The sequence below is a fragment of the Mobula hypostoma genome, chromosome 6, assembly GCF_963921235.1.
Source record: "Mobula hypostoma chromosome 6, sMobHyp1.1, whole genome shotgun sequence".
In the NCBI taxonomy this organism is placed as follows: Eukaryota; Metazoa; Chordata; class Chondrichthyes; order Myliobatiformes; family Myliobatidae; genus Mobula; species Mobula hypostoma.
Window position 1 is genome coordinate 82,992,494 of NC_086102.1, and position 20,096 is coordinate 83,012,589.

At 44.4% G+C, this 20,096-nt stretch overlaps 1 protein-coding gene across 1 annotated transcript in view; it reads right to left on the reverse strand.

Annotated features, from left to right (window-relative positions):
- Nucleotides 1–20,096, reverse strand: part of wwc3 (WWC family member 3) — a 242,686-nt gene that overhangs the window by 105,676 nt on the left and 116,914 nt on the right. Inside the window, exons 3-4 of the mRNA XM_063051088.1 lie at nt 6,578–6,781; nt 3,753–3,829 (exon numbers count right to left, since the gene is read on the reverse strand). Of these exons, the coding sequence (XP_062907158.1) occupies nt 3,753–3,829; nt 6,578–6,781 (281 nt within the window). The remainder of the gene's footprint in view (nt 1–3,752; nt 3,830–6,577; nt 6,782–20,096) is intronic.

The window sequence follows — 20,096 nt, forward strand, 5'->3', positions numbered from 1 at the left end:
AGAAGTTTTGGGTCATGCACTTTGGTAGAATTGAAGGGGTTGCCTATTTTTTTTAAAACGGAGAGAAAATACAAAACACTGAGGTGCAAAGGGACTTGGCAGTCCTTGTGCAGGATTCCCCAAAGGTTAATCTGCAGGTTGAGTCTGTGGTGAGGAAGGCAAATGCAATGTTAGCATTCTTGTTAGCAAATGGGCCAAATGATCTAATTCTACTCCTACATCTTATGGTCTTAGGTTTTACACCCTTATTCAATGTGGAGAAGCACACCACCAGTTTGTAGTCACAGCTTTGGATTCTCTTTTTTCAGGGTAGAATATAAAAGCAAGGATGTAATATTAATGTAATGTTGAGACTTTATAAAGCACTGGTGAGGCCTCATTTGGAACACTGCAAACAGTTTTGGGCTCCTTATCTAAGAAAAGATGTGCTGAAACTGGAGAGGGTCCAAAGGAAGTTCACGAATATGATTCCAGTAATGAATGCCTTGTCATATGAAGAACGTTTGATGGCTCTAGGCCTGTATTCACCAGAATTCAGAATGGTAAAAGGCCTTGATAGAGAGGATATGGACAGGATGCTTCCTGTGTTAGGAAATTCTATGACCAGAGGACACAGCATCAGAATAAAGGGGTGTCCATTTAGAACAGAGATGAGGAGGAATTTCTTTAGCCAGAGAGTGGTGAATCTGTGGAATTCTTTGCCACAGGCAGCTGTGGAAGTCAACTCTTTATGTATATATGGAGTTGAGGATGGGAAAAAAGGATCAGACATGATTGAATGGTGGAGCAGACTCAAAGGGCTAAATGGCTTAATTCTGCTCCCATGTCTCATGGTCTTGTATTTAAAGCTGATAGATTCTTGATTTTTCAAGGTATGAAGGGATAAGGGGAGAGGCAGAGGATTGGGGCTGAAGGGAATATTGGATCAGCCATGATGAAATGGCAGAGCAGACTCGATGGGCCAAATGGCCTAATTCTGCTCCTACATCTTATGGTCTTAGGTCTTGCACCTTTATTCAATGTGGAGAAGCGCACTGTCAGTTTGTAGTCACAGCTTTGGACTTTCTTTTTTCATTCCCATATCTCGCTTCTTTTTGGGAACTATCAACTCTTGCTCAGAGTTTCACAAATGCCAGAACATTCCTATCGTTGAGGTATATGGTTGTTTTGCGTGACTCATAGAATACTGTGATGGATTACAGTTCACCAGACACTAATCAATTTCTTCCTTCCCTGAACAGGGTCTCCACAACTTTTTGCACTCCCTTTCCCCTTTAGCCTTCTATAAGAACAACAAATTAATCATCAATGGGAAAATAGAACAAATTTCATATGGTTCACACTAACCCAGGCGAAATCTTTAACTATCAGGCCAACAAGAAAGCTAACTTTTTACTAATCTTTGCAAATTCTGTCAGCCTTGCTTTATAACTTATAAATGAAATCTTGTTAATAGCTGAATGCACCTTGAATATCCCAACAACTTTTAGACACATCAGGTCAATAAAGTGGTCAGAGAAACCCAAGAGAAAGAACTACTGTGTCCGAATTTCCTTGTTTTCTGATCAGCCTAAACCTTTACATTCTATGAAGTTTTCAGATATTTGATTAAATTACCAATGCCTTTTATTTACCTAGAATCAGTGTACACAAAAAGGTTATTTGGTCCAGTCTGCGATTGCTTTTTGTGAAAAGGATCAAATTCTACCTATGGCTGTTCATATTCTTCCCTTTCAAACAGCAATTGAATTCCCCTTTAAAAATCACTTCTAAGCTTGCTTCCATTGTTTTTTTTAATATACAGGATACGCTAGATACGACAAATGTATCCTCAACTTCCCTTTGGCTTTCCCTCTGCCAGTGAAAGCACTCCCCCTTTTGTCTAATCTTAACCAAACCACTCACAGCTTTGAACATAAAGCAAAGTGCCAGTTAACCTGCTTTGTTTGAAGAACAGTCACATGGACTTGTTGGGCCAAAGGACTACATCCACACTGTATTGTTCTACAACTCTAACAATCTCAGTTTCTCCAAGTCTCTCTAAAGTTACTCACCCTTCACACCATTCTGGAAAGCCTCTATAAATCAGGCGGGAGGAGAAAGAGCAGCGCACTGCGCGTGCGCAGCCTCCAGTGAAAAAACGATATCGTATCTGTTAAATAGGGGCTGTGGACAATTCTGTTTTGATGGAGACGGACGTGAAAGCACAGAGGAACATCTGGAGAAATTTCTGAAATGCTCATTCACTGCTGTCGTTACTGCACGGTTTGGGAATCTTCCAGAGGGAAGGCCTCAAAATCCCCAGCTTTGCCTGCTGTTGGCGACCAAGATTGAGGTTGAATCGTTCGGGCAGAGATGGCGCTCAATACTTGATGTCGGAGAGCTGATTCGGAGGCTCGAAGTTTTCGGATGACTCAGAGACGGATTGTGGTCGGGCATGGCGGGGAGAGTTTTTCTTCCTTCTCCCGTCTGCGTGAGATGTCGGACATTTGAGAGACTTTGAACTTTCTACTGTGTTCATGGACTTCTTCATCAAGTTATGGTATTGTTGCACTGTTGTAACTATATGTTATAATTATGTGGTTTTGTCAGTTTTTTCAGTCTTGGTCTGTCCTGTGTTTTGTGATATCACACCGGAGGAAATATTGTATAATTTCTTAATGCATGCATTACTAAATGACAATAAAAGAGGACTGCGTGTCTTCATAATCTAAATGTTTGCTCAGAATAGTGCTCTTATCCCTTGGAATTCAACTAAATTAATGTCATTGCCCGTAAGTCACTCACAGCAATCTCAAATGGATTTATAACATGGAGAGAGGAAGCACTCTGATTTATACCTGACCAATCCATTGCTCATTCTAATCCAGCTGAGATCAACACTACTGTCTGTTCCTAAATTGATATGACACAGATATTTCCAGCTTTATTTTATAACCTTGACACCAACTGCCAGCTATCATGAGGGAGCTTACTGAACAAAATCACAATACAAAACTTCATTATTCACCCATGAAAAGAGTGCTGATAACACAGACTAATCCCACTGTAATGAACCTCTCTTTTGCCTCCAGATATGACCATGGTTTAGACCCCAAACCTTTACAATTCCTTTCCCCCCATAGATGCTGCTTGATTCACTGAATTCCTCCAGCAGATTGCTTGTCACTCCAGATTCTAGCATCTGCAGCTCTTTATTATCACATCACTTTGCCATATATCGACAACTCTTTTGCCATTTCACCACACCTCCTTCCACCACACCACATGCCTTCCTGTTCCCCAGCTTTGCCACTGCTCCAAAGCTACTTCTCTCCAAAATTTTCCAGCCCTGGCTCTCTCAATGGACACTGCAGGATTTGTTGTGTCACACGGCAATTTCTGCTTCTACTTCGGTCTTCCAGAATCCACAGTGACTTGATCTAATTTACGAAGCCAGTTTGGCTTTAATTTGGTATTTCCTCCAGTTATTCTGGAATCATTTGTTCCATCATAAATCCCAGAGCTTCTGAGTTGTAGGATGTCAAATGATCCACCAAGTGAATTTGCCCAAGAACCCTCCTCTTACTTCTAAAGGCTGTGAAGCAACCAGTGCAACTCCAGTCCAGCTGCTCACAGTATCACTAAGCACATAGTGAAAAACTTTTAGCAAAGGTACAGTAAAGGCCTCAAAACTTCCACAGATCTGACAAGAGAGATTGGTCAACGTAGGATGGGTTTACAACCATAACAAGGTTCAGCAGTTCACTTACCCCTTCTCTTCGACTAGCAATTTCTGCTTTGATCTGGTCAGGATCATACTTCGTGTTGGAGGATGAACTTGAATACACTGTTTAGAAAAAAAACAAAAATCAGCAACATGGAATCAATGCTTGAAGTTCAAAACAACAGGAAAAAAAAATCAAACTACTGGCTTACAGATCAGAGCTTAGGGGACTGCTGGTGGTCAAGTTGAACAGGAATGGGAGGTATGGCCAATTTCACACCAGCACCAGTTGATGCTGGAGAATCTGATGTGAAAACCAAAAGGCCTGCAAGGCGAAAGTGATGAAGACAGTGAATGAGTTGAGTGGAGAAACAGGAGGTATGAAAGGAAGGTAGAGGGAAAGCAGTGTTGGTGGGTCCAAGAGTGGGAAGGACCATGATTCACCTGATCTCTCCTCTGGCTCAGCCACTCCATTGCAAATAGGCACAATAACTTAACCTAGACTTTTAAATAAAAGACCACCAAGAACTTCTTGTGATGCACGGCGTCTTGAATTCTACAGTATTATGCATCTGTGCTTTTTAAAAATTCAGCTACAAGATCATTTTGTCCATGAGTCTCTGTGTGATTTGGTGGTTCTGAAATTGGAGATTTGTATCAGTTTAAATACTGATGGATTAATGTAAAAATCTAACTGGTTTATTAGTGTACATCGGGAAAGAAAAATTCTTTATCTAGCCTGGCCAATACATGACTCTTTAACTGCTCCACCACACTCAAGATCTTGTTGGCACTGAGGAGGAATCTCAACATAAAACTAAAGATGTTCAAGCAGGCAGCCCCTCTGTTCACTCCACAAGACAACTAAAGACAGAACAAACTCTGGCCATTCCAGCAACACCCACATAAATTAGAAGCAAGATTTCACCAGCTTAGTTACACATCAATGATAAAGAATGAACCACATTTTTTTTTGTGTGCAGATTCTCATCCAAGTCAGGAAAGGTGTTTAATAGGATTGGTGTGTGTTCATTGGATGGTGGGAATGAAGCTCAAGAGCACAGGTAAAATACTCTGTGGCACAGCCTCAGATTTACAGATGTCCATCATGAATAATACCTGAGACCACCTGGACTTCTAACTTATGCAAACTAATCAAACCAAAGGAATTCTATATGGGAACAATGCACGGCTGCACAGATATATCAAAGGTCAGCTTTAGGAAGTGCAAAGTTAGCACCTGACCGATAACCATTTAAAGGTGACTGTGTGTCACAAAGTAATGAAGGGATCAAATTGCTTCCACGGCCATCTTTTCCAACTAGAAACATTAGGGCGAAACAGGGACCATATTCTTGGGTTGTGTCAAACCCCGTATGAGATTAGAGGAGCAGTTTTTCCCCCAGTAATAAAGGACCTGTGGAAGAGGTTGCTGGCTCCTGAAGCGGATGCAAATTCCTCCAAGTGAGAGCAAACCCAGTTTAAGTCCAGGGCACAGACCACTTCACAAGAGGTACATGTTGGAAAACAATGTCAGGTCTTAGTTTTCAGTGTCTATAGGAAAAGGAAGTGGGAGGCCACAAGGGAATTCCCCAATGTATCCTTCATTAATAATAAAGACAGAAAATGTTGGAGATACCCAGCAGGTTGGACAACATCTGTAGAGAGAGAAGCAGTTACCTTTTCAGATTAATACAAATAACTACTTCTGATTAAAGTTCATCAACCTGAAAACAGAATTACTTCTCCCTCCTCAGATTCTAGCATCTGTGGAGGGTTTTATTTGGTATTTTTATCCCTGATTACTTTGCCTGGCTTTCTTCCTTCCTCAGTAAATCCATTAGACCAGATAGGATGGAGGGCAGACTGTGATACACCAGGCATCATGCCAGTGTGGAACAAAGTGGATGGATTAGATAGCTCATGTCCACCATCAATCTTGCATCCACTGCTGTCACCTCCCACGCACTGCCAGTGGTGTGCATCTGTGTTTACATTCACTGACAACCAAAGCTGCTGAAAAAGCAATGGGAAACTGTCAAAATGCAATACTATAAACCTACTAATCATACATTCTTTAGCTAATGTCAAAAACTAAGAGATGGGAGACAAAGAGAGAGAAACAGGCAGAAAGGGTGGTGACATACGGACAGGGAGAGAGGCAGAAAATAAAGGTTGTGAGTGAGCAATCAAGCACGAGAGATTGGCTGGATGTGCTCAGAGTGAAATTGAATGTTTAAAGGCCAACTCATCTGAGTTTAACATTAATGTCATTGTGGAATTGAGTTGATCCCCATCACCTCTTCGTTCCCTGTGAATTAGCAGATCTATAGGTAGAAGCACAGCCAATTGGGTGAAGCAGCCTCGCAAGCAGGTACCTGCTTTACAGAGTATCCTATGCTAACGTTGGAAAATATATATGAAGACTGGCATCTGAATGGCTATGTTGATACCTTTCAGTGTCAATCTCAATTTGCTGAACTTGACTCGTGCTTCTGTTTATGTACTAACCCTCAACAGTTCAGTTTGCTGGCCACATCGGAGGTGAACTCTTCCAGTTCCCAACCACTCCCCAGAGTGAAAATACAACTTGTGGAAGAACTGCAAAACAGCAGAGAAGTAAAAGAATGCAGAGATGGTGCAGTGGCTTGCAGGGGAGGAGTGGTACAGAGAGTGTGCATATTTATTTTCTAACTGCTGCAAACACAGAAACATTGACTATTTTGACCTCCGGTTTAAACTGAGCCACTCAGGCAGCGAGTCCTCCTTAAGCCTGAGGGAATAAGTTACTTTGGTAACATGTGAAATTGACAGTGAGATAGACATTATTGGTTCCTAGTGAAACAGTGGGAAGTACTGGTGGGTACTCACAGCTGACGTAGGAGATACTGTCGTTCTCGCACAGGTCGTGCAGTTGCTGGTACTCCTCCTGGGCAAGTTCCAGCCGCTGTTTCTTCACCTGGTAGATCTCTTTCTTGGCATTCAGAGCCTCCTGGGCTACCACCAAGTACTCTTTCAGCATGCGTTCCTGCTCTCGCCGCCACTGTGCCCTGGGGTCTTCAATCTGTGTCACCTCTGAATCACAACAATTTTGTTAGTGAAGAAACCCGAGCATCAGACACCTAACGTGAAGCGCTGTCTCGAGAATGCTGCAACCAGGCCATGCCATCTTATTGCAGCTAGCACAGAGCAGGAGGTACAGAAGCCTGAAGTCCTACACCGATACAGTGCGAATAGGCTCTCCCGGCCCTTTCAGCTTCACCACCCCTGCAACTCCCGACAATTCCAACTTAACCGTAACCTACTCGCACGACAATTTACAATGACCAATTAACTGACAAACCTGTACATCTTTGGACAGCAGGGGAAAGCCCGCACATTTCACGGGGAGGGCGTACAGACTCTTTACAGACACCGCCGGAATTGAACTTCGAACTCTGACGCCTTGAGCTGCAATAGTGTTGAGCTAACCACGTTACCATGGTGCCCATTTGTGGTTGTTTCGATAACAGCTACTCTGTTCTTGAATAAACCTGCACAATCCTAATCATTACAGTTGAGCAACACCATGACAATTTTACACTACAATGGCCTTTTTCTTTGTTTTGTGCTGTTGTATAATTTCCTATCCAACTGACGATTATGCTGTACGTCTAATGCTCTGTGCCTGTGAGGTTGCTGCAAGTAAGCTTTTCACTGCGCCAGTGCATGCATTCACTCATGCATCCGACAATAAACTCAACTTGACTTGACACGACTTAACATTAAAGCACAGCGGGGCAGCTACTAGAACAGCTGGTTCACAACTGCGCCAACATGGGTTCAGTCCTGAGCTTGGATGCTGTCTGCATAGAATTTACTCATTCTCCACATATCCATTGCGTACTCTGGTTTCCTCCCGTATGCCAAAGACATGTGAGCTTTTCAATAAATAAGTCGTTGTAATTTGTCTCAATGTGGATAGGCAGCTGAACAATATGGCTGAGGTTAACATACTTCTTAAGGTTTTTATAACCGGGGGTGGTAATGGGGACAAGCTCCCACTACCTATTAAATGCTCCCAATGGCATGCGACTCAAATAGCCTCTGACAACCAAGTCCAGCTCCTGGCTTTCACGTGTGGCTTAGCTACTGAGCCCGGCAGAACTGTTTCTACTAACAGGAGAAGGGGCAAAGGAAAAGGCTGTCTTAAAACCAGTCGCTTCGAGCAGACAGGGCTCATCAGGCGTGGTTGGCAGCTCAGCTAGGAGAAGGACAACTCTGATCTCAAACCTCCACTGCCTTGCAGCTATACCCACTCATGGGGAAGGATTCAGGAGTAAACCCCGAATGAAAAATTCAGAGCTGGAGTCTTTAAGGCAGTCCTACGTTGAGTTCAACACAGACTGGCAACTCCTGCGATGCTGCTGGTGCCAGTGTATTGGTCTCTGCTGTTCGTTTGGGTTCATCAGATGTGTGGAAAAAGGGGGCATGCTACATGGACAACAGCTTGCTCTCCATATTTTACTGCGCTGCCCTACGTATCTAGACAGCTAGGACCCAACATCCATGGTCGACCCTGACCAACGAAAGCCTCATTTAACATGCATCTGAGAGAGAATGGAACTGATGGAATTGTTCTGAGAGTCAGCATAGATTTTGTGGGCTGAACAGCTCCTACATCACAGGGTAATAACAAATCCGAGCAAGTTTTCCTTCCCCCTTTTGCTTAAGGAATCATTGCACCAGGCAACCCTGACTAGTTTGCAAAGAAGCTTCTTACAAACAAGCATGTGGATCATTTGGAAAAATAGCTTCCTTCACCTCATCTCAAATATTTAAAACAACATTCACTCTGATGAACCTTATTGGGTGTTAACCTACTGACAAATATTTAAAGAAACCTGCTGCCTGCATAAATAAAGGAAGATTTCTAAAATATCCCATTTATGTATGTGAATAAACCAATTACTCATCATTAGAGAGTCAAAATTCCACAGCTCTAACCCCACAGCACTGTGCTGGTACCTTCAACTCACCTTCTAAAGAGTAACTGGGAAGGGGCAATAACTAAGGGCCATGCCAGTGACTTGGATCTGCTCCAATTTGCCTACTGAAGCAACAGGTCTACAGCAGATGCTAACTTGATGGCTCTTCACACAACCCTGGAACATCTGGACAGCAAATGATGCTCTTCATTGATTACAGATTGGCATTTAATACCATCATCACTGCAAAACCAATCAGTAAACTCCATGACCTGGGCCTCAATACATCCTTGTGCAAATGGATCCTGGATTTGCTCACTTGTAGACCCCAGTCAGTTCGGATTGGCAAAAACATCTCCTCCACAATCTCCACCAGCACAGGAACACCACAGGGGTGTGTACTTAGCTCCCTGCTCTACTCGCTTTATACCTACGACTGTGTGGCTAAGTACATCTCCAACACCACACACAGGTTTGCTGACCACACAATCGTTATGGGCTGTATCAAAGGGGGTAATGAATCAGCATACAGGAGGGAGATTGAAAACTTGGCTGAGTGGTTTAATAACAACAACCTCCCTCTCACTGTCAGTAAATGCATGAAACTCATAGTAGACTTCAGGAGAGGGAAACCAGAGGTCTATGAGCCACTACTCATCGAAGGATCAGAGGTGGAGAGGGTCAGTAACTTTGAATTCCTGGGTGCCACTATCTCAGAGGACCTGTGCTGGATCTAACATATCAATGTATTGCAAAGAAAGCACGAACAGCACCTCTACTTCCTCAGGAGTCTGTGGAGGTTCGGCATATCATCGAAAACCTTGGTAAACTTCTATAGATGTGCGGTGGAAAGTGTGCTGACTGGCTGCATTGCAGCCTAGTATGGGAGCACCAATGCCTTTGAGCAGAAAACCCTACAAAAGGTAGTGGATTCGGCCCAGTACATCACAGGCAAAACCCACCCAACCATTGAGGACATCTACATGAAAGGTTGCCATAGAAAAGCAGCATCCATCATCAATTATCCTCATTGAAGCCAGGCTGCTTTCTCATTGCTGCCAACGAGGAGAAGGTACAGGGGCCTCAGGACTCACACCACCAGATACAAGAACAGTTACCACCCCTCAACCATCAGAGTTTTGAACAAAAGGGGATAGCTACTCACATTTGAGGACCTCGTTATATTGTTATTTCATGCTCGTTATTTATTGCTATTTATTTATATCTGCATTTGCACAGTTTGTTTGCAGTTAACAGGTCTTGATGTTTACCGTTTAATACATTTGCTGAGTATGCCCGCAGAAAAAGAATCTCAGGGCCGAATGTGGTGACATGTATGTACCCTGATAATAAATTTTACTTTGAACTTTGAAAAGGACTCAGTTGTCTGTATGCTATTTCTATGAACAGGCCATGTGGTCTCTTTATCCTCATTATGAGTGGATTGAACAGCAGAAACACCTACTCACACAAAAGTACCCAAAACCAATACGTCAAATTGTTACTGATTGTATAAGATTATAGATAAGAGAACACCAAGTTTTAGTTTCCACGCCAGGAAAGTGTTCAAATACCCAACAGCTGTAACTGCCATTAAGCGTGCCTTCTGGGGACAGACAGAGAGGTGAAGCAGAGGATGAATGTACAACGGGTAGGATTCTGGTCTCATTCTCTGTCTGGCAGCAAAAGAATGCAAGCACTCCGAGTCATCTTGGCCACAAGTGCAGCTGGGATGACTATACTGATATGAATCAGAAGTCTAGCATGTATGGTATGACAACATTCAAATCAGAGTGGAGTTAAGAGGAATAGAGACAGTGCAAATTAATTTGTTTAACCATATCATTAATGAAGAAATCTTTGCACCTTATGACATGGGATTGACAGAAAATGTTTGGAAGGTGTACTGAGCAATGGATAGCAAAGTGGCTGAAGCTTGTTGTGCTACAGGTCCATCGCAATATAATCTATAGGTGGGGGGAGGGGGGTAGGATTCAAGCATGCTCTTTGCCTCATCAGCAAAAGATGCTTGACCATCACAAACTTCTAATATCAAGATTAACCACCCTGGGAGAAATAAAATTATACTAGCCACTCTTAGATCAGTACTTCACTTGTGTTACCAACAGTTCTGGCTCATGTTCAAGTCAGTCACCCACAACACTGTGGTATTAACATAGAAGAGTACAGCAAGGAACAGGCCATTCAGCCCACAATGTTGTGCTAGACCAGCTAAAAAGCAAATCAAAAACACCCAAACACTAATCCCTCCTACCTACACCACATCCATATCTCTCCATCTTCCTCACATCCGTGTGCCTATCCAATCATCTCTTTAGAGCCTCTAATGTATTTGCCTCTACCACTGTACCAGGCAGTGCTTTCCAGACATCCACCACTCTGAGTAAAAAGCTTATCCCTCACATCCCTCTCAAACCTACCCCTTCTCACCTTCAATACATGCTCTCTGGTATTGGGCATGTTGCCTTCAGATATGGCATTTAATTGTTATTGAAGGACTCAGCGAGCATTCCTGTCAATTATTCTCTGCTTAGGAAGCAGTTCATTAGTTTCAATGAAATGCTCCTTTTGTCAGGAGATAAAGGGGATGAGGGGAGTGGTGAATCAGGGACCTGCGAGTGTGATGTTGGTGGTTGGTTCTGGGCAATTAAGTCCTGGGAGAGCAATCGGATGCCTGATGGTCCTCAGCCTGTGGGCTGATGGTATCCCAAAGAAATGTTGTGTAGTAAGTAAAATCAGCATGTAAATAACCTGGGTCTCAGATGTATGCTAAGCAACTGGTTCAATACTTTGGCTTCCAATAGATAACTGCAACGTGCGACACAGAGAAAGTGGAACACTTTGGTTCCAGTGATCATAACACCATTAGTTTCAACTTGATCATGGATAAAGATAGATCTGGTCCTCGGGTTGAGGTTCTAAACTGGAAAAAGACCAAATTTGAAAAATGAGAAAGGATCTAAAAAGCATGGATTGGGACAGGTTGTTCTCTGGCAAGGATGTGATTGGTAAGTGGAAGGCCTTCAAAGGAGAAATTTTGAGAGTGCAGAGTTTGTATGTTCCTGTCAGGATTAAAGGCAAAATGAATAAGAATAAGCAACCTTGGTTCTCAAGGGATATTGGAACTCTGATGATAAAGAAGAGCGAGATGTATGACATGTATAGGAAACAGGGAGCAAATAAGGTGCTTGAGGAATATAAAAAGTGCAAAAAAAAAACTTAAGGAAGAAGCTCGGAGGGCTAAAAGAAGACATGAGGTTACATTGGCAGTCAAGGTGAAGGATAATCCAAACAGCTTCTGCAAGTTATTAAGAGCAAAAGGATAGCAAGGGATAAAATTGGTCCTCTTGAAGATCAGAGTGGTCGGCTATGTATGGAACCAAAATAAATGGGGTAAGATCTTAAATGGGTTTTTTGCATCTGTATTTACGAAGTCAATGGCATGGAATCAATGGAAATAAGGCAAACAAGTGAGGTCATAGAACCTATACAGATTGAAGAGAAGGAGGTGCTTGCTATCCTGAGGCAAATCAGAGCAGATAAAACCCCAGGGCCTGACAGGGTATTCCCTTGGACCTTGAAGGAGACTAGTGTTGAAATTGCAGGAGCCCTGGCAGATATATTTAAAATGTCAGTATCAGAGGTGCCGGAGGATTGGAGGATAGCTCACGTTGTTCTGTTGTTTAAAAGGCTCTAAAAGTAATCCGGGAAATTATAGGCCAGTAAATTTGACGTTGGTAGTAGGTAAATTATTGGAAGGAGTACTAAGAGATAGGATCTACAAGTATTCGGATAGACAGGGACTTATTAGGGAGAGTTAACATAGCTTTGTGCGTGGTAGGTCATGTTTATCAAATCTATTGGAGTTTTTTGAGGAGGTTACCAGGAAAGTGGATGAAGGGAAAGCAGTGGATGTTGTCTACATGGACTTCAGTAAGGCCTTTGACAAGGTCCCGCATGGAAGGTTAGTTAGGAAGATTCAGTCGCTAGGTATACATTGAGAGGTAGTAAATTGGATTAGGCATTGGCTCAATGGAAGAAGCCAGAGAGTGGTAGTGGAGGATTGCTTCTCTGAGTGGAGGCCTGTGACTAGTGGTGCGCCACAGGGATCAGTGCTGGGTCCATTGTTAGTTGTCATCTATATCAATGATCTGGATGATAATGTGGTAAATTGAGATCAGCAAATTTGATGATGATACAAAGATTGGAGGTGTAGTGGACAGTGAGGAAGGTTTTCAAAGCTTGCAGAGAGATTTGAACCAGCTGGAAAAATAGGCTAAAAAGTGGCAGATGGAGTTTAATACAGACAAGTGTGAGGTATTGCACTTTGGAAGGACAAACCAAGGTAGAACATACAAGGTAAATGGCAGGGCACTGAGAAGTGTAGTAGAACAGAGGGATCTGGAAATACAGATACAAAATTCCCTAAAAATGGCGTCACAGGTAGATAGGGTCGTAAAGAGAGATTTTGGTACATTGACCTTTATAAATAAAAGTATTGAGTATAAGAGTTGGAATGTCATGGAGAGGTTGTATAAGGCATTGGTGATGCCGAATTTCGAGTATTGTGTACAGTTTTGGTCACCAAATTACAGGAAGGATATTATTAAGGTTGAAAGTGTGCAGAGAAGGCTTACAAGGATGTCGCCCGGACTTGAGAAACTGAGTTACAGAGAAAGGTTGAATACGTTAGGACTTTATTCCCTGGAGCGTAGAAGAATGAGGGGAGATTTGATAGAGGTATATAAAATTATGATGGGCATAGATAGAGTGAATGCAAGGAGGTTTTTTCCCATGAGGCTAGGAGAGAAAAAAACCCAGAGGACATGGGTTAAGGGCGAAAGGTGAAAAGTTTAAAGGGAACATGGGGGGGGGGGGCTTCTTCACACAGAGAGTGGTGGGAGTATGGAATGAGCTGCCAGATGAAGTGGTAAATGCGGGCTCACTTTTAACTTTTAAGAAAAATTTGGACAGGTACATGGATGAGAGGTGTATGGAAGGATGTGGTCCAGGTGCAGGTCAGTGGGACTAGGCAGAAAAATTGGTTCGGCACAGCCAAGAAGGGCCAAAAGGCCTGTTTCTGTGCTGTAATGTTCTATAGTTCTAATGTTCAAACTTGTGACACTAGTTTTCCTTTATTCACTGGAAACTGAAGAAGTGTTTCCCTTAAGAAAATTTGAACCAGTGCTGAAATAAAAATCATGATTAGCCACGTTGCACATAACTATCATGGTCCAAATTCTGGAATAATCCCTTCCTCTTCCAAGTGTTACCCCTCCCTTCATCTTGCTTCCTGAGGAGACTGAGGTCCTTTGGAAAATGCTGGCCTCTCCTTCACGTGTTCTACCAGTCTGTTGTCGCCAGTACAATTTTCATGCGGTGGTGTACTGGGGCAATGGTATCAACACAGGTGATACCAACAGGCTCAATAAACTGATTAGATAAGCTGCCTCTGTTATAGCAGTCAAACTGGACACACTGGAGGCTATAGTAGAACAAAGGACCCTATGGAAAATCCTGGCAGTTCTGGGCAATGCTTCTCACCCTCTGCATGCCACCTTGGCTGAACAGTGGAGCATTTTTAGTAATAGACTAAGACAACTGCAGTGCTCCAAAGAGTGCCATATGAGGTCATTCTTACCCTCGGCCATTAGGCTCTATAATGGGTCAACCTATGGCTGGGGAAGTGATAACCCTCTCCTGTTAGACTATTTGAGGTAACTTATTTTTTTTTATTCTTTCTTACTCCTAATATTTGTATATCTGTGCACTTGTGATGCTTCTGTGACACTGAAATTTCCTTTGGGATCGGTAAAGTGTCTATCTATGCTCATTACAAATGTGGTGAGGTGGGGCTTCCAAGATATCAAGTTGGTTGAAAGATTTACCTGGATGGACTGCCTACATCAGGCTGCTGTTTATTGATTACAGCTCAGTTTTCAACACCATCCCCTCAGTACTAATCAACAAGCTTCAAAACCTGGACCTCTGTACCTCCCCCTGCACCTGAATTGTTGACTTCCTCACTGGGACACCACAGTCTGTGCAGATCAGAAATAACAACTCCTCGCTAACAATCAACACCAAGCGCCATCAAGGATGTGAGCTTAGCCCATTGTTCTATGTGATTGGACACGTCAACCACCATCTATAAATTTACCAATGACACCACTATTGTTGGCAAAATCTCGGATGGCGATGAAGGCAACACACAGGAGTGAGATAGATTGGCTGGTTGACTGGCGTCACAACAACCTTGCATTCTTTGCTCGGTAATGCCAAGGAACTGATTGCAGACTTTAGGGAGGGCAAGTTGCAAGAAGACACACCAGTCCTCATTGAGGGATCAGCAGTGGAAAAGATGAGCAGTTTCCGTGTTTGGGGTCAACATCTCAGATAATCTATCCTGCACCCAACACATTGACACAATTACAAGGAAGGCACAACGGTGGCTATACTTCATTAGAAGTTTGAGGAAATTTGGTATGTCACTGAAGACTCTAGCAAATTTCTACAGATGTAGCATGGAAGGCATCCTTACGGATTGCATCACCATCTGGTATAGAGGGGTCACTGCAGAAAGTTGCAAACTCAGCCAGCTCCATCATGGACACTAATCTCCCATACATTCAGGACACCTTCAACAAGCGATGCCTCAGAACGGTGGCATCCAACATCAAGGACCCAGGACATGCCCCCTTCTCATTGTTACTAGGGGTACAGGAGCCCGAAGACATACACTCAATGTTTCAGAAATTGCTTCTTCCCCCTCCACCATCAGACTTGTGAATGGATGATGAACTAACCCAAGAACACTACCTCACTATTTTTACACTAATTATTTGCGTATTTCTTACCATAATTCATGTATTCCATCCCTCAAGGAGCAATAATATTACTTCCTTCACCTCGGCTATGAGAACTCAAAGCTCCTGCAGCTCTGGAATTTGGCTTTTGCTGACAGCACAACAGTTCATCTCAAGCAACAGATCAGGAGATTACCAATTTCAACACACAGAAATGACATTTTACACTGAATAATTTCTACTTTTAAAAAAAAGGTGGCAGTGACAGCAATGAAGTGAAACACCAACAGTCCCTTCACTATTACAAAAAATAGGGAGAAATTTTCCCTAGAGTTCTTGCTAAAAACAGAAAATCTATTCATTTCCCTCTCTGCCACTTCATATATTGTATTGTACTGCTGCCACAAAACAACAAACTTCACGTTGTATGTCAGTGATATTAAACCTGATTCTGACATTTTTCTGAAGGAATCTGTGATAAGTTTGTCTAGGATATTTGGTTGATGTGCCATGCATTATTATCCTCCATTGAACACTGGAGGGATTGGGGAAAAAAAACCTGCCTGTGGTTTCACATAAAAGAACCCAGCACCCCGTTCTCAACTCTGCTTGACTAACTTCACAAGCTGCAGCTGCATACCATTCACATTCTTTCTGGACCTCATGTTATGAGCCACAGTTTGTTCAAACTTGATTTGCTGATGCAGAAGATTACTTTTCATTTACACAGTAACAACTCACAAAAAAAATGCACTGGTGGGTAGCGAGTGTAGAGAATTTTATTCTTTTGTAGCAAGATCCCAATCACACACTGACTCTTTACTTCCTCCCACATTCCAAAAAAAATGTGGTTTAGTCTGGGTTAATTGGCTATTGTAAGTTGCTGCCAGTGTGTATTAGTGGTGGATCCTTGGGGCCGTTGAGGGGAATGGGGTGGAGAGAAAAGGAATAGGATCCTTGTAAATGGTGCTTGAAGGCCCTCACAGACACAGTGGTTCAAGTGGCCAGTTTCTACAATGTATGGCTGTCAAACGTATCACAGAAACAAAAATGTATGAAACATGCAAAGAACTTCATAAACAGTGATGAAATGGCAGAAAGCACAGTGGCCCAGCCTCGTAGCTTCAAAGAGCTGGCATCAGCCCTGATCTCTGATGTTGTTTCTTTGGAGTTTGCACATTCTCCTCATGACCACATGAGGATCCCCTGCCTGCTCTGGTTTCCTCACACATCCCAAAGACTTGCTGGTCAGTAGTATAATTGACCACTGTAAATTGACCCTAGAGTTGGTGGGAAAACTGGGGGGTGGAAGGCAAAGAGTAAAGAAAAATACAAAGAGTATAAATGAGTGAGGAAATGGGATTGCTTTGAAGGGATAGGCCAATTGCCTCTTTGAGATTGCACTGTAAGGAAATAATAAAAGGGATGAAGAAACATTGGTAAACAACAGGAATTCTGCAGATGCTGGAAATTCAAGCAACACACATAAAAGTTGCTGGTGAACGCAGCAGGTCAGGCAGCATCTCTAGGAAGAGGTGCAGTCGACGTTTCAGGCCGAGACCCTTCGTCAGGACTAACTGAAGGAAGAGTGAGTAAGGGATTTGAAAGCTGGAGGGGGAGGGGGAGATGCAAAATGATAGGAGAAGACAGGAGGGGGAGGGATGGAGCCAAGAGCTGGACAGGTGATAGGCAAAAGGGATACAAGAGGATCATCGGACAGGAGGTCCGGGAAGAAAGACAACGGGGGGGGGGGCGGGGAACCCAGAGGATGGGCAAGGGGTATATTCAGAGGGACAGAGGGAGAAAAAGGAGAGTGAGAGAAAGAATGTGTGTATAAAAATAAGTAACAGAAGGGGTACGAGGGGGAGGTGGGGCATTAGCAGAAGTTAGAGAAGTCGATGTTCATGCCATCAGGTTGGAGGCTACCCAGACGGAATATAAGATGTTGTTCCTCCAACCTGAGTGTGGCTTCATCTTTACAGTAGAAGAGGCCGTGGATAGACATGTCAGAATGGGAATGGGACGTGGAATTAAAATGTGTGGCCACTGGGAGATCCTGCTTTCTCTGGCGGACAAAGCGTAGGTGTTCAGCAAAGCGGTCTCCCAGTCTGCGTCGGGTCTTGCCAATGTATAAAAGGCCACATCGGGAGCACCGGACGCAGTATATCACCCCAGCCGACTCACAGGTGAAGTGTTGCCTCACCTGGAAGGACTGTTTGGGGCCCTGAATGGTGGTAAGGGAGGAAGTGTAAGGGCATGTGTAGCACTTGTTCCGCTTACACGGATAAGTGCCAGGAGGGAGATCAGTGGGGAGGGATGGGGGGGACGAATGGACAAGGGAGTTGCGTAGGGAGCGATCCCTGTGGAATGCGGGGGGGGGGGAGAGGGAAAGATGTGCTTAGTGGTGGGATCCCGTTGGAGGTGGCGGAAGTTACTGAGAATAATATGTTGGACCCGGAGGCTGGTGGGGTGGGAGGACCAGGGGAACCCTATTCCTAGTGGGGTGGCGGGAGGATGGAGTGAGAGCAGATGTACGTGAAATGGGGGAGATGCGTTTAAGAGCAGAGTTGATAGTGGAGGAAGGGAAGCCCCTTTCTTTAAAAAAGGAAGACATCTCCCTCGTCCTAGAATGAAAAGCCTCATCCTGAGAGCAGATGCGGCGGAGACGGAGGAATTGCGAGAAGGGGATGGCATTTTTGCAAGAGACAGAGTGAGAAGAGGAATAGTCCAGATAGCTGTGAGAGTCAGTAGGCTTATAGTAGACATCAGTGGATAAGCTGTCTCCAGAGACAGAGACAGAAAAATCTAGAAAGGGGAGGGAGGTGTCAGAAATGGACCAGGTAAACTTGAGGGCAGGGTGAAAGTTGGAGGCAAAGTTAATAAAGTCAACGAGCTCTGCATGCATGCAGGAAGCAGCGCCAATGCAGTCGTCGATGTAGCGAAGGAAAAGTGGAGGACAGATACCAGAATAGGCACGGAACACAGATTGTTCCACAAAGCCAACAAAAAGGCAGGCATAGCTAGGACCTATACGGGTGCCCATAGCTACACCTTTAGTTTGGAGTAAGTGGGAGGAGCCAAAGGAGAAATTATTAAGAGTAAGGACTAATTCCGCTAGATGGAGCAGAGTGGTGGTAGAGGGGAACTGATTAGGTCTGGAATCCAAAAAGAAGCATAGAGCTTTGAGACCTTCCTGATGGGGGATGGAAGTATATAGGGACTGGACATCCATGGTGAAAATAAAGCGGTGGGGGCCAGGGAACTTAAAATCATCGAAAAGTTTAAGAGCGTGAGAAGTGTCACGAACATAGGTCGGAAGGGATTGAACAAGGGGGGATAAAACCGTGTTGAGGTATGCAGAAACGAGTTCGGTGGGGCAGGAGCAAGCTGAGACAATAGGTCAGCCAGGACAGGCAGGTTTGTGGATCTTGGGTAGGAGGTAGAAACGGGAAGTGCGAGGTGTGGGAACTATAAGGTTGGTAGCAGTGGATGGGAGATCCCCTGAGCGGATAAAGTCGGTGATGGTGCAGGAGACAATGGCCCGGTGCTCCTTAGTGGGGTCACGATCGAGGGGTAAATAAGAGGAGGTATCCGCGAGTTGTCACTGTGCCTCAGCAAGGTAGAAGTCAGTATGCCAGACTACAACAGCACCCCCCCTTATCGGCGGGTTTAATAATAAGGTTAGGATTAGTGCAGAGGGAGTGGAGAGCAGAGCGTTCGGAAGGAGTGAGGTTGGAATGGGGACAAGGTGCGGTGAAGTCGAGACAGTTGATGTCCCGTCGGCAGTTAGCGATAAAGAGATCCAGAGCAGGCAGAAGACTAGAGCGGGGTGTCCATGAAGAAGAGGAGGGTTGAAGACGGGAGAAGGGGTCATCGGTGGGGGTGGAAGAGTCCTTGCCGAAGAAGTAGGCTCGGAGACAGAGACAGCGGAAGAAAAGTTCCGCATCATGGCGAACACAGAACTCGCTGAGGTGTGGGCGAAGGGGGACAAACGTGAGGCCCTTACTGAGGACAGAGCGTTCTGCCTCCGACAGTTGAAGGTCGGAGGGGATGTTAAAGACCCGGCATGGATGATAGCTGGGATCAGAGGGGGGAGGGGAGAGGTTGGGGGTGTCAATGGAGAGGGGAGGGTTGGGGTGAGAGGAAGATGGAGCCTCTGAGGGCCCAGGAGCTGACGGTGGGATCTGAGGGAGACGGGATTGCAGAGTATTGGTAGGGGAAGGGGAGACGGGAGTCACAATAGCAGCACATAAAGACCCGGCCTGGAGTTCAAGGCTGGAATCTTGAGAGCTGGGATCAGAGGTGGGAGGGGGGAGGCTGGGGGTGTCAGTGGAGAGGGGAGGGTTGGGGTGAGAGGAAGATGGAGCCTCTGAGTACCCAGGAGCTGACGATGGGATCTGAGGGAGATGGGATTGCAGAGTATTGGTAGGGGAAGGGGAGACGGGAGTCACAATAGCAGCACATAAAGACCCGGCCTGGAGTTCAAGGCTGGAGTCGCAGTTGGTGGTTGCGCAATCACTTTGAATGTCTCCATGGTCGTTGCTGGAGTCCAGGTTTTGAATATGCCCTGAGGTGTTGGAGCCAGCAAGATCAATG